The sequence below is a fragment of the Chenopodium album genome, chromosome 13, assembly GCF_948465745.1.
Source record: "Chenopodium album chromosome 13, dcCheAlbu1.1, whole genome shotgun sequence".
Taxonomy (NCBI): domain Eukaryota; kingdom Viridiplantae; phylum Streptophyta; class Magnoliopsida; order Caryophyllales; family Amaranthaceae; genus Chenopodium; species Chenopodium album.
In genome coordinates this window covers 46,653,651-46,669,300 of record NC_137846.1, presented here as the reverse complement: position 1 = coordinate 46,669,300, position 15,650 = coordinate 46,653,651, and the positions used below count along the sequence as shown (strand labels likewise).

The 15,650-nt window shown below is 35.0% G+C and overlaps 3 protein-coding genes across 3 annotated transcripts; 2 read left to right on the top strand and 1 right to left on the bottom strand.

Moving 5' to 3' along the window:
* LOC145576730 (uncharacterized) lies at positions 1-2,282 on the top strand. The gene is made up of 2 exons (XM_081634447.1): positions 1-705; positions 1,493-2,282. Exons 1-2 carry the CDS (start codon positions 112-114, stop codon positions 1,940-1,942), a joined length of 1,044 nt encoding a protein of 347 aa, XP_081490573.1. The 5' UTR covers positions 1-111; the 3' UTR covers positions 1,943-2,282.
* A 6,440-nt stretch (positions 2,283-8,722) lies between these two features.
* On the top strand, positions 8,723-13,582 carry LOC145574831 (uncharacterized). The gene is made up of 4 exons (XM_081632689.1): positions 8,723-9,166; positions 10,329-10,544; positions 13,155-13,180; positions 13,264-13,582. Exons 1-4 carry the CDS (start codon positions 8,831-8,833, stop codon positions 13,481-13,483), a joined length of 798 nt encoding a protein of 265 aa, XP_081488815.1. The 5' UTR covers positions 8,723-8,830; the 3' UTR covers positions 13,484-13,582.
* A 61-nt stretch (positions 13,583-13,643) lies between these two features.
* LOC145574832 (uncharacterized) lies at positions 13,644-14,685 on the bottom strand. The gene is made up of 2 exons (XM_081632690.1): positions 14,474-14,685; positions 13,644-14,388 (listed from the first exon to the last, which is right to left on the bottom strand). The coding sequence occupies exons 1-2, from the start codon at positions 14,639-14,641 to the stop codon at positions 13,759-13,761; spliced, it is 798 nt and encodes a 265-aa protein (XP_081488816.1). The 5' UTR covers positions 14,642-14,685; the 3' UTR covers positions 13,644-13,758.
* Between the last annotated feature and the right edge of the window lie 965 nt (positions 14,686-15,650).

Here is a 15,650-nt window from a genome sequence, read left to right as displayed (position 1 = left end):
CATGTTACGCGTATAACTTGTCAATTTTTTTTGTTTTTTGTTGCACAAAAGTCTTAGATAGATTAAGATTGGTTAAACTAACTAGCTAGAAATCCAAGTATAATTTTGGCAATGGAGGAGAAAAATGGCCATGTTGTTGGTAATCTCTTTGAAGATAGTTGGTTTTTTGGAAATAGCTTGTTAAGTAGATCAAAATCGTCCAAAACTATGGTAAGGTGTAACTCTGATCCTTGTACTTCTTCGTCGAGTAGTACTAAGGAAGAAGGGTTGATATCTGATCAGGATCACCCTGCAATGATGAATAGTCTCCTCCGAACACCATCGCTTCCAGTTGGGTTCGGAGGAGATAGGAAATATCAACTAGGTGATGATGACGAGGAGGAGGAGGAGGAGGACGAGGAGGAGGAGGGGCCAAGGATGGGTGATTTAATAATGCAAGCAATGCCATTGCCTAAGCAAATGCCTAGGAGAAGATTAGATCGAACACCGTCTCTTCCGCCTTGTAGGGGGAAAGAGGCTGTTTCGACAGTGGCAACGACTGGAATCCTAAATGGTGCGGGAGTTGGAAGGTTGAGTCGGAGGGAGTCGTTAGACCCGTCTGTTATGTTGCAAGAGAAAGGTCCTATTGCTGCAATGACTAAACTTACTAGAAGAGCATCTATTGATTCTTCTATGTTATTGCCTCCTAAGTCAACTACTTCTAAGGTATGTAAATTTTACTACTTGTATGTTTTAGTATTGATTAAAATGTTCATATTGTTACATGTGCATATGAAGTCTAATACTCTTATGTGTTTCCCTTCTTCTAAGCAACCTTGCTAATGCTTCTACTTTTTTATTTTAATGAGCTCCAACTATTGGACTTAAAAACTAATTAATGCAGTGTCTCTGAATTTCTTCACATATTCCCTTTCTTGTAAGCAAGAATGGTCAAGTTCCATTAGTGTCGGTAACTCAATTTTTAGGTTGAATTTACTAATTTTTAATGAACTAATGATTTATTCAATCATATTCGATAGAGTATTACCAGGTCCCGACTGTATGGTGTATGTGTCATGTCTAGCGAGTTAAGTCATGTTTGATCGAGTCTACTACTATCCTCTGCTAGTCTCAATTATTTCAGAGTTTGCTACGCCTTTGTGAACTAAATTTGTTTAGAGTTAAGAAATTTTGAGTTTGTTTTGCTCCATATTCATGTTTGGTTCCATGTCCATCAAGCTAACATTTGACACGTAAATGATTTGTTATGATCTAGATTAATGTAACAAATAAGTTTTCAAGTACATTCCACATTAACTATTGTTCTTTTAGACCTTTGTTTAGTCAATAAGGGACATTAATCATGATAAGAGTGAGTGCTTTTGTCACATGAAAGTATACTTTTCCCAACAATTACTATTATGTACAGTTTTTGTTTGACAATTGTTCTTATACAATGTTTCTACACAACATTGGAACTTGACAATTTGTCAATTTGTTTATGTTGTTACAGGGCACGAAGCAGAGTATGAGCAACTCCAAGAATCGACCACACCGGAAACTGGAGTCTCCTAGCATCAACAGCCAAGCAAAACACGACACGAAACTCGAAAAAATAGACAAGAGCAAGTCTCAAAAGAGTCTAAGCGACTTAGAAGTTGAAGAATTACAAGGTTTTAAAGACTTAGGCTTTTCTTTTGATAACGAAAAGTTAAGCCCAAGTGTAACAAAAATACTTCCTGCCTTACAAAGACGAGCTAGCCTTGATAGTAATCATGTAGATATTGGTAAGGTACGAAGGCCTTATCTTTCGGAGTCATGGCAAAGAACAACCTCGTCTCCTTTATCAGCACCTCCAATTCCTAAACGAGTCGATCCAAAAGCCCCGTCTAGTGATGATATGAAGGCTCAAATCAAATTTTGGGCTCGAGCCGTGGCTTCGAACGTGCGCCAAGAGTGTTGATCATACTAAATCAAGCAAAATTACTCATCACTAATTATGATTTTTTTTTTATTTTTTTTTTTTGCTGAAATTAAATTAATTTAGGATTGTTGACTTACACGTTTAATTAAATAAATTCAACCTTGGGCATTGACTTTTAACGGCAAAATTTTTGATACTTCTAAGGAAAGTAAAATGGGATTTGAAATTTGCAAAATATCAGTAATAGATTTAATTTTTTAATGGAAGGATGGTGGAGTAGTGTGTTGCCAAGTAATGCCAACTTATTGCCATGATATGAAAAATAATGTACTTTCGTAAATTGTGACATGATCATTATTGTATTGATATAAAAATAATCTTCAAAGATTACTTAAACAATTTTGTCTCATGACTCATTATTTGCTTCTACACTCATAATTTAAAAATGAAAGTAGTAAAAAGAGATTAAATAACTTGCATAAAAAATATTTCAATGTCAACTTCATATTATATCTTTTTGGGTAGACTACTCATAATAAGCACATTTTGTACTAGTTATTTACGGATTAGATTGCTGTATATTTGTTTTATTAGTGGTACTGTAGACACCTAATTGTGTCTCCCAAAAAACCAAACCCAATGATGAGTACCTTTCACGTCATTTGATTATCGAACGAAGTGAAAGTGTGAAAAGTCTTGTGATACGGTTGTTTTAATATCTCTTCTTTCGGTTTTCGAAAATGTACTCTATTCATGAAAATGTCCAGTTCAATTTAGTTTGGTCCATGATAAGGGTCCAATAATGGTGTAGTTAGATTGGGCTCAAAAAGAGCTTTCCAACGATATATTATAAGCCTAGTTCCGATGAATAATGGGGAATTTATGGCCAAAATACTAAATTAGGCCTGAAATGGTTTTATGGCCCAATGATTTAGTGGATGACCCATTAATTAATATTCTTAAAATTATTAGGATTGATCTTCTAGAATAATATAGAAAGTTATTTTGATTTCTAATGGGATTAGGATTAATAATTATATCTTTTATAGAATTTTGTTTGGATTAAAACAACTGTTTTAAAGAGATTAAATCTGATTTTCAAAGATAAGTACGGACGTTATCAAACGAATTTAATTAGATTGAGGATTCCGTACGAGTTTTTAGAAAACGAGTAAACCTGCGCGAAACGACAAAGCTGGCGCGCCACGACAAGCCTGTCGCATCGCGCTGGACCATGTCGTTCTGCGACAGAACCAATTTTATTCCAATTCGAATTCTAACTCTTTTCTATCGTTTTCGGGCTATTTTTTTCTATAAATAGGGTCGATATTCTCCGTTTTGATCAACAATCATCAATAATCATCTAATTCTCTTTCTCTTCTCTCTCAAACTAATAGCTTATTCTTTCTCCCTTTTTTCTAGCCTTCCCTTTTCAAATAAAAATACCGCATTCACGAGTTCTAGACACACCTAGCCAAGCTCGAAGTTGCCTTCGCCCTAGACGTGAAAGGTTGATAATTTCTAAGGGTTTGGTCCCAAATCCCTATTTTTATTATTTAAATTAATTGTTTGATTTGATATTTTTCTTGAAGTTACTAACGTGTGTATTCTTTTGATAGAAAGAGATACGAAGCATCAAAGTAAGTAATTTAATTATTAATTATTCTTTTGATATAGAAATAATGTTTAGATTATTTTAATTTCTAGTATCATGTTAGGATGTCTTTATGATTCCTAGTATCATGTTTAGGGTATTAACTAATGTTTCTAATATCATGTATGTTTCTAGTATCATGTTTAGATTGCTTCCTATTTCTTCTATCATGTTAGTATCATGTTAGAGATGAAGCTTTGATCTTTATTGTTTAGTGACATGCTAGGATTTGTTATTAATCTTGTTAGTATCATGCCTAGGATCTTGCTAATATTATTATGCTTTGGGATTATTATTATGATGATTTGTTCTATTATTATTATGTGCTTGATATATTATTGTTATTGCTTGATCACGCCCTCTCTTGCAGGATTAAAGGGAATTTGAACTTAAAATCACGCTTAATAAGATAATTAATAATCTTGTTTAGGCTAATGTGATTTTAATTCAAGTGATCGCCAATAATAGATTTGTTTGTGCATTAATATTCAACCAACATAGATTAAACAGGTTTTAGGGTTAATCTAATGATTGTATGTTAGTCAGAAAGCGCACATGAATATGAGAAGAATAAAGTAGAGGTCTATTTGAGGGCAGGTTCAATCTCTTTTAGGTTGGATTTGTACCTTCATCCCCGAATATCCAGTCATGGTTCCAGACCACTATGGAGTTAGTGATCTCATGGGTCGTGAAGGGGTGTAACCTTCACTCTGTGAACGGTTTACAAGTTCCTAAAACTTGTTGGCGACTCTTTTGCTCTAGCTTCCTTCCCTTTGGACGCCACTATACTTAAGTGTATGATCACAGTGGGGCTCAAGTGTGGGATACTTGAAATATTCCCTACAGGTACGTAGAGGTGTCAAAACCAAACCGACTCGAAAAAAACTATCCGTTTCGAACAGTAATCGATCCAATTTGATCCGAGAAATTCAAGACCCAAACTCGATATGTAACCGAACTGAACTCAACCCGAATCCGAACTTGACCCGATCTTAACTTAACCTGACACCGATTTGATTCGACCTAAACTCAACCCGAATCTAATTTGACCCGACTTGAACTCAAACTAAACCGATTTGATCCGACCCGAGCTCAACCCAATCCGAAATTGACCCGACAAATAACCGATCGAATCCGATCTGTTTTGACCCGAACTGATATTAACCCGACCCGATTTTAACTCGATTTGATTTTTACCCGATCTGAATTTTAACCCGACCATAATTAATTATTGACCTTTTTATTCAAGTTCTTATACTACTCTGTACTATATTTACTAATTATTAATAAGTTAACGTTTTTTACTACAAAGAAATAATCCGGAGTAACAAGTTTACTTCATGTATATAACAATTATATATATAAAATTACTTTCTAAGCTTTATATTCGTCTCATCTAAAATTTGCTACAAATAATTTGTAATACTTGAACATTAAAACCTCTTCTTTCAACTCGATAAAAAATATGATACATGAATGACTTTATATTGACCCAATAATAAGGTAAAAACTCAATAATAACTCTAGTTTAAAAATAACCTTATTTGGATATGAATTGGGTCAACTCGATTAAAATCCAGCCAAACATAGAAATGAATTGAATTGAAATTGACCAATTAATAAATCAACGAATCAACCTTATCTTAATCAAACCGAACTTGAGTGAACCGAAATCATCCGAATCAAAATTAACCCGACCCAAATTCATCCGACCCGAAATTAACCCGGTTAAACCCATTTTGAACCTGATCCGTATTTATTCAAACCGAACATGAACCGATTTGGAGTTGACCCAAGCCATATCCGACCCAAACTCGATAGACCATGACCCGAATTTGATTCGACCCAAATTTGACCTGACCCGATCCGAATTAAAAGAATGATTTTGACCTGAACATATCCGACAGGAACAGACCCGACCCGAATAAACCCGACCCAAACTCCATCCAGTTATCTGAATTGACACCTCTATTGGTACGTTGGTATCATATTAACTTAGAGCAACTCCAATGGCAAGCTAATTGTCAAATTAGCTTGCCATGCCACATAAGCTTTTAAGATAATTGTCATTTTAGCTCCAATAGCTAGCTAATAGCTTACTATTTAAATGGACCACACCTCCTTAATTTAGGTTGATAAATTTCATTTTATTTATTCTAATTTGTTTTATTTTAGCAAGTTTTTTTCCAAACAAATTAGCTTGACTGGCCAAGCTAATTGCATTTTCTAGCTCCAATGGTTAAGCTAGTAGGTAAGGATTATTTAGTATTGCAAGCAAGTCCCTAACTACAACCATTGGAGTTGCTCTTATCACATTTGCAAATACATAGCTTCGACATTGGCCTTTTTTTTTACAATAGCAAATTATATTTATAAAATCAGAGTTTACAAAGTACGAAATAAAAACTAAAACTTACCACTACATGGCTTTTAACATTTAAGCCTTTACAACTTTCAATACTAAAAACAAAATTACATAACTTTCAATACCAGCAAAAGGACCCATGAAACCCTAACCCTAACTTTACCATTTCCGTCACGGTCAAAATTACCAATGACCTTTGATGGCGGCGTTAGGACTAGTCCTTAGACCTCTTGTTTCGCCGGCAAAATCCTTTGAACGTGAACCTTCCACTCTAAGGTGGGCAATACAAGGCCTCTCAAAATCTTCTTAGCCGGGAAAAAACTCACAAAACACCTTCTAAACTGAGATTAATTGATTTTTAAGAGAAGAGACGATGGCGTCGGCTCGGATTTTAATTTGTGAGGATGAAGACGCCTAAAAGCAGAGAAGGGAAAAGAAGAAGAGGAGAAGGGAAGTAAGAGAAGAAGAGGAGGAGACTCGCTGGAGTTCAGCTACGGCGCCGAAACTCCGGCGAGTTCCTAGGGTTTTATGGGGTTGGGGGTCACAGCAGAGAGTTTAGAGAATCTTAGTGTTGACAATGGCCTCATATATATTATGTCTAGGGAAATTATTATGTTTTTCTTTATGCGATATATATGAAGTGTTGATGAAACTTATTTAATGCTCGATACTCAATGCATAGTCTCAAACTCTCATCTTGCTTCTTCTCGAAAAGAACTGATGAATTGTAAAGAGCTCTAGAAGGTCGAATAAACTCGGCTTCTAACCATCCATCCAACCATCTACGCATTTTTGTAAGTTCTAGAGGGCCCATTCGAAGGGGCTCCATGTAAGAGGTCTAACTTCCAACATGAGCTAACGCTCGATTACGATAGTATGATCTATGGCTCTTAGAGGTGGGAGTGCTTTTGAAAGTTCTTCCGGGAGAAGATCTGTGAACTATTTGAGCCACTCTTCTAAAGGTCGAAAGATATTAACCCCCCCCCCCCCCCCCCAATCTTATCTTCTTTCATTGAAAGCGGAACAAAGAATGTTGGCTTACTTCTCTTCATTCCTTTTTGAAGTTTTATAGTAGAGAGAAGAGGCCCCTTCTGTTCTTTTCTTTCTTTACCACGTGGCTTGGGCACGTCCTTAAGATATATGGCTGAGAACCTACCACGAGCTAAGATCCCAAGTGAGGCAATGAAACTGGCAAACTAATATACTTGCGTGAAGGAAATCCATCCCCGGCACCATCTCGAAGTCATCCATGGTTGCCACTGTGAAGTTGATGCTTCCACTCTAGTCGCCAATTAAGCTTACACAATTTTTGCGACATCGTGAATTATTCTAGCATTGGAATTAACTTTTTTCATGTGACCACCACCATGCACTACGTTCATTCCAAGTCTATTCATGTCATCCTCAGTGACAAAATCATGAGTGGCTCCCATATCTACCATTGCTCGAGCCTCTTCCCACTTACGAGTACTACAATATACATCAAGTCTGTTAATTGATACTTATCTTTCGAGGTTTGTCTACCCATCGTGTACATTAAATGTGTCTAACCTAACTTTGAGGTTTTTTCTTTACTGATTTAATAAAAATGAGCTAACTTTTGAAAAATGAGATAAACTTCTTAACACGAACAAAATTTCTAAAAATGAAATAAACTTTTGAAAAGCTAAATCTCAATGATGTATGTTATGCAATAGCACCAGTTGTATCAACATTTTTTATTGTTCAATTGTCTGCATCTACGAACATAAGTAATAAAAAAGAAAAACAAAACTTTTCAATTAACAAAATAGTAGATATTAACTAATCAAATACACTATTAGCAACACCTTCAACTTTCTTTGAAATAATGATTTACAAACCGTTCCAATATAATTACAAAAAAAAAATAAAAAATTCTTTTGTGAAAGAATGTAATTTTTTTTTTTTTAACGGGAAGAATGATATATTATTATAATAGAATTTGCACACATTAGAAACTTGATCATGTTAAAATACCTAAAAATGCATTTTGGTTTTACCTTATACCAAGCTCACATGGCCATGATCCAACCCCGTAGCTACAGTCATACCATGATAATCAAATGGTTGGCCTAGACACGACTTGAATTTACGAGTGTCAAATTGTGTCAAACTTACTCAACACATAACTAGTAACGTATTATGCCATGTCGTTAATCAAATGGTTGGCCTAGGCACGACTTGAATTTATGGGTGTCAAGTTGTGTCAAACTTACTCAACACATGACTAGTAACGTATTATGTCATGTCAATCAAATGGTTGGCCTAGGCAATAGGCACGACTTGAATTTACGGGTGTCAAGTTGTGTCAAACTTACTCAACACATGATTATTAACGTATTATGTCATGTCGTTAATCAAACGGTTGGCCTAGGCACGACTTGAATTTATGGGTGTCAAGTTGTGTCAAACTTACTCAACACATGACTAGTAACGTATTTTGTCATGTCGTTAATCAAATGGTTAGCCTAGGCACGACTTAAATTTACAAGTGTCAAGTTGTGTTAAACTTACTCAACACATGGCTAGTAACGTATTATGTCATACCATTTATCAAATGATTAGCCTAGGCCCAACTTGAATTTACGTCATTACGTGCATCATGTTGTGTCAAACTTACTTAATTCATGAATTAACTAGTAACATGTTATGTTATGTCATGTCGTGTCATATTCATCTCATATACGTATAATTACTTTTTCCGTGTTCGAGAGTCAAGGACGCACCCGGCCACAGCCATCTTTAAGAATATCTATCCAAAACCAATTTTAGCGGATCACAATGTAGGAATTTAACCGGGAAAAAAACAGAAATGCCCAAAAACACACAGATTTTCCTCCAAACTCAGTGATAGTAAGCACCAAAAATCACCATTGAAGTTTCACAAATGTTGCAATCCATACATCTTCTTCCTCCAAATTCTCTCACTCCTTCTCATCATCTTCTCCTTAAACCTTTTCTCTCTCCTCCACTCACTTTCCTCCACAAACCCACTTCAATCCACTCTCTCTCCTCCAATCTCCGCCCCAATTCTCAACCATGGCCGCTCTTCGCCGCCGTGGAAGAAGGACCCATCGAACTTTCGCCGGATACTCCGTCAATTTTTGCCACAAATGACGACCCTACCCCTCTGCAAGTCTCCACCAGTGTTCTTCTTACTGGGGCTATTACTGTCTTTCTCTTTCGCTCTATTCGTCGCAGAGCTAAACGAGCTAAGGAATTGGTATATTGTTTCTTGCCCGTTTCATGGTTTTATGAAGAATTGTGTTTGATTATGTGTTGTTTGATTAAATTGCAGTTCTTGGTTTTGTGGGGTTCTTTCAAAATTTTGATATTCTGGCTTTATACTTGTTTAGTTTTAGTAGATTTTATTTTGGAATTCATTGAATTTCACTATTGTGTGGATAATGATATGGCTTACCCGCATGGTGCCGGACTCTCACGTATATATAAACAATGTAAAGCTTTCATTTGATAAATCAAGTAGCATAAGTATTAATTTTTGCCAAATGCTGATGGTTTATAGTATTTATATTGTTGTTGGTCATATCTTCAATGTTTTTTTTAATGTACATTCATAATTGTTTAGTGTATCTTCGTGGCTATTGAATGAATATCTTTTGGTTTGTTTATCATGAATATGTCATGATAATTGAGAATAATGATCCCATTTTCATGAATATTTGGTGATTTTATCACAAAAATACTATGCTAATTATACATATAATGAGTACTTTTGTTGATTTAATTACAAAAATGCAACTTCATTTGCCAATTGCCATACAAATTTGATAAACTTGTATTTTCTCTCCTCCTTACCTCTTTAATAGGACACCATTGGTATGAGGTCATTTTAAGGACTCGGTTTGAAGTACCAGAATTCGCCTTTATAGTTTGTAGATTTGTTGAGAAATGAGGCAAATTTGCTTAATAGGTAAATATGGAGTGACCTGTTATATAGAAATAGAATTGTAGCTTATTAACGTGCGACCAAGGGAGTAAAATATGTTTTGACCACTAGATATATTGCATTTTCATTTTCAGGCCTGTAAGAGATCTTTGCTTTAGGTTGGTATAGTTGTTGAATTGCTAGCAAGCATAAATGTTCAGAATTGTGATTTTGAGATGGTAGTTTTTTGAGTTGGTTTTTGGGATTCTGCCTTCCTGTTAACTGTTGATAAAGACGGTTTTTTGGTCGGGTTATTACATTTCATATTTGGTCACTTAGGCTCCTAGCAAAATGATCTCTTGGCCCTTGCATCTTTTAGATTTTCAATGTTCTTGGTTATGTAATTTTACCAATTGAGGCATGTGATTTTCAATACTCGAGCAAAGTTATTGTCTTCTTGAGATGTTAATGTATTGTAGATGTTTTGTGGTCTTAGAGAATGAGAGCCTCTGGTGCAAAGAGTTTGAAAGAGGAAGCATTGGATAGCTTAAAAGCAATTGGATCGGTCTCGATTGAACCTAAATCTTCGCCATCCCCTGTTCAGGCCTTCTTAGGAGCGATCACTGCAGCTGTTATTGCAGCCATTCTGTATAAATTTACAACTACTATCGAGGCATCTCTTAATCGGCAAACAATTCCTGATAATTACTCGGTTTGTCCTTTCACTCCTTTCCTTTTTTTTTTTTTCCTGAACGTACATGTCCTGATTTTTTTTATTATTATTATTAAATTCCATGCTTTCTCACTTTGTTCTGTGGTTTGAGGCTTAGATGAGATTTAATGCTGCTCTAGGAGAGTGTTAAATAAAAAGTAATTTCATAATATCAATATATGATATGTGACTGTGAGGTTTACGTGTAGTTAAGCATACAATTTTATAGAGAAATGGCTAATCATGTAATGCTCACTGCTGCTTGATGTTGGTAGCAATTTTCATATTCTTTCCCTCTTGCCCATGGAGCCTCATTGTGAATTCATTCTCAATAAAAACATCTTTGTTGGTACTTGTATTACTCTTTCCTCCATGGCTGACTACCTGTACTTCTGCTATGTTCAGTTCAACTTAGTTAAGATGATATCATCTTACATCGGCTATGATCAGATTAGAAAAGATCAGATCATGTGAACTAAACATAGCCTTCTTCTGAAACAGATGGTGCTTGTTTGTTTCAGCCTCCATCCATGGAATTCATGACCCAAATAATGCATGAAAGTTATATATGTATATAGAGTTTTTTCTTTCCCTTGTATTGGTAAATGGTCCTTGAACGTCTTTTACCCAAAATTCCAAAATCATATCTTTCTAAAAGTTGACAGCTAACATATTCAATTTCAAGAGAAATATAATATTGACCACTCTTTCAGTGGAGTGATGATGATAATTTTGATATGTGGCTGTTCATGTCTTTTACTGTAGTTTCCGTTTTGTTTTCTTCTCTTTTGTTGAGAGAGAAGGGATGGATGACCCTAGATTTTATGATATCTTAAGCATAAGGCTTGAAACTAATCCAAAGAAAGATTAGTATTTTGCATAAACCTGCCGTCATTAAATGCTGATAAGCAGTTCTCTGTATGTAAAAACATACTGCAAGTGTGACTTGCAGTAGCTACTAGCGACATTGTCAACATCTTAGACAGAAAGACTTTGTTTAGATGCATCAATTTGTCATTTCATCTTATTTTTAGATATTAGGCTACATAGTATATTTGTAATGATTTCATCGGAGGAAGAGCTTGTGTTTAACCCTGGTAGTAAAGATTATAAAACTTGACTTGTGCTCTCCGCTCTCACCTGAGCCAAGTCCACCACATGATGTTTTACCTGAAACTGCATGATTCAACAGAAGTTGACTGCTTGACAAAGCTTATTGATGTTTCAATACATCAGGTTTCCCTTCCTGTTTGAAAAGAACTGCTATTTTCTTCCCAGAAGAGTTGTTGGTCTGATTGTAATATTATGGTGGTTGTCTCTACTTGGTCAATCATCTACCAGTAATTGGCTTTTTTACCAGTAATATCCTTTGTGATACCTTTCTGTTTAGCCGTACATGTTTCACTATTGGACTAGCTTCTCCCTCTTAGAGCAACATAATTTTAGTTTAACCTTGCCTTCTGCATGCCACAAAGTAGATATAAGCTTGAAAAAAGTTCCATGTTTTTTCCTTCTCATAGCTCAATAGTTGATTCATGTTAGCCAACCCCAAATCATTTTGGGACTAAGGCTTTGTTGTTGTTGTTGTTGTTGTAGCTCTAATAGTGATATAAGTGCCACACATAGATGGCTGTATTACATGGCTGCTGCAATAATTATTGCCTTATTGGATTTTGATTTACTCAGAGACAGATTTGTGATCATGTCCTCAAAAATTATGTTCTCAGCCTACATTGAAAGGCTACAAGTAACCTATCCATGTCGGAATTTGATGACAGATAAGGATAGTTCAAGCATGTACTGTATACTGACTTTGTGTTAGAGAGTGTATATGAAGCTTGATTTTAAACAGCTAGAATTTCTAGCTCAAAGTCGAAGTCATTTTTTTTTTTTTTTTTTTTTTAGTTGTGTAATTAATGGTTAAAGTAATCTGCCTTTAGCTATGAAAATGCCTTAAAAACAATGATTCTATGTGCGTTGGTACGGACATTAATTGCAACCACCATAATATCATATAACCCCTTTGTGTACAACCTTGTTGCATGTGACCATGTCTCTTTATATCAATCTTTATTGATACTTAATTACCTATGTCCCTTTTGTGTTTCGAAAATGAACTTAAAATCTGCCTAATATATTTTGTGGCTGTTGTTTTAAGTTATAATTGAAATTCATGTTTAAGGAGCTAAATAGACATATAGTTAGTGAAACAGGCATATCCTTTGAAGACAGTCCCGTGAGGTTTCTTAATCATAATATTCAACATCCTTGTTTATGAAACTGGTATTTGCTCTTCTGGAAATTAGTTTCAAAGTCAAAAAAAATTATTAGTGTCATACTTTCCAGTCTTTACATTAGCACATGTTGGTGGCAACTTGATGCATATAAGCTCAGAAATCGATATGTATTCATGCAGCTCATGATTAGTGTATAAGGCATATAGTTATCTGCCTATTTGCTTTCCTAATGACGTATCTGAGTGATGGAACCATTGACATGTATGTTCTCCGAAGCTCTTGTAAGTTAAAACTTAGTTCTTACTCATGCTTGCTCAGCTAAAATTTTTATGTTTTGTTTGTCATAATCTCTTTGCTTTCCCCTGCTTTTCAGGTTCGTCAAATTACTGTTACAATAAGGTAAAATTCCTGACTTGTTTATTAAATTTATTCCAGAACTCTTAATAGGCATCAATTTGAATCTTTTCTCCTGCTATTTGTAGGACTATTATCAATGGATTGTGCTACCTAGCAACATTTGTTTTTGGCTTCAACGCTCTCGGCTTATTCCTTTACTCAGGGAAGCTCACTCTCGATTCTCTTTTTGGAGACACTGCAGGTAGCAATGAGAATATTACTGATGTAAAAGATTCCAGTTCCCCCAATCTGTCATCTGAAAGTGCTAGTAATCAGGAAAATAATGATTCTGATCAAACTTCTTAATACATCCTGTCATAGATTAGTACAATTTTAGTTTACAAAAGTATAACATACTTTTATGTCGATCACGCTATATATATATACAGAATAGCAGCTTTATCAGGTGCAGATTTTGTATGTATAAAAAACTGGTTCAGTTTACAATTTTTGACCTTACAAAAAATTTAGAATATAACAAAATCTCACATAATATAATTCACAATTATTGACTTTATAAAAAGGAGTTACAAACTATCACAAATGGTGTAGCATAGCTAAGGAAGAAACAATTATTTCATTTAGAATGCAACAGTAGTAGACATCAACGCTGTGGTAAGAGCAGTAGCTTGAAGTTCAGAACTACAATCAACCATTATTCCCTCCTGCTCAAAACACTTGGGCACAGTTTTGTTTCTCTCCTCTTCTTTTTCGCTTGACTCGTTAAACTCATCCAGTATCTTCTTATTAACATCGAGAACATACAAAACCGCCACCATTGCAACTGAGGAAAGAAACATAGGAATTGGACCAAATATCCACATCAACATTGTTATAGCAAAATAAATAGCCCTTAAACCCACCTGCCAGAAATTCGCACCATGATACAAAGACTCGACGATGAATTCTTCAGGGACCCCTGCCTTTGGCATACTTAAGAAGAGATTAGCCTGCACGTAACACCTCGAAGATTGGACAAAAGACGCGAAAGCAAGCAAGAAAAACAAGAGGATGCTGATATATTTGATGGAAGTGATTGGTACTCCTGCATCTCCATAGATTATTCTCTTGATTATTTCACTGCTTGAGGAGCTTCCGATCCATGCGCCAATCAAAGAACTCAGGGTTAAAGAGGTGGATGCCATGAAATTCGATGCTACTATCGTGCTGTTCATTACTGTAAAAGCTGGACCTCTACTCATTGCATCAACCTGAGATTAGGCATAAAATCATTGTTGAGATTTTTACAAAAAAAAAAATTGAGTAAAATAATTAAGAGTTTATATATAGACTAACCTGCATGAGTTTCTTAACCCATATTTTTTGACAGTGATTATGAAAGCCAACAACAGTACACTTCGAATTTCTGAGGTATCTGTATATAAGGAATATATGGTACCCAAACATCATCAACAGCCCTGCTGGTACCAATATCACATCTAGCATCTCCTTTCGCCACTTCATTTCTTCTCTCTTGATCGTCTTGATCGATGTCAATCTTTTCAGTGAATTCCCTCTAACTAATGCTCTTTATTTCTAGTACAAACAGCAGCAGCAGCAGTACTTAACTACCAGCAGTATGATTGTATGAAGGTTTAATTTAGTAAGTCTTTTTTTTTTAAATTTGCTTTTACAAAAATGAATAAAGTCCATTCCAAGATAGGTAGGAAAAAATAGCGGGAAAAGTATTATGAAAGGTTAGGTTATGATTGCATGCTTTAGCTTTTAATACATAAAAAATATTGATCTAATTGAAGTGGAGTAGTTAAGTTGATTAATTAATGTAAGACGTACTAATCATATAGATAAAACAATTTTAGCACTCAGTATGCACTTAAACAGTAGGTGATTTGCTGTTGCAGCTAGCCAATAGGATAGCAGAAGATAGACTAAAATTAGCAAGCTAATACAAGATACATTGATCCGTAATACTACTTGTAATAAATTAATCTTTTTTTAGGGGTATTGTATTAAGTTACTTTGTAATAGTCCAATCTTTAAAAATTTATTGAGTCTTAGAAATATAAAACAGCCAAATGGGATAAAAGTGGAGAAAGGAAAACAAAAAAGAATGTTATGATATGAGACAATCTTTAAGAGACGGAGAGAGTATTACAATTATAAAGCTTATTGGTATTGGCTTTTTCAAAAATCTATACGCATACACTCATATAGTACTCGTGTATATTATGGGTTCCTAAATCCATGTAATATAGTCCTAAATATATTTAACTTACTAAATAAGGAGTATAAAATTCAGCATATACATATTAGGATGGATCTAAAATACATCATACTGTATTTTCTTTTCATTTCTTTGATCAAGAAGCAACAGCAGCAGACAACACTGCTGTAGTAATTGCAGTTGCTTGAAGTCCATAATTACTATTTGCCATTTCCTGTTGCTCAAAAGACCTGTTCACAGCTATCTTTCTCTTCCCTTCTTTGTTACATGATTCATTAAAATCATGCA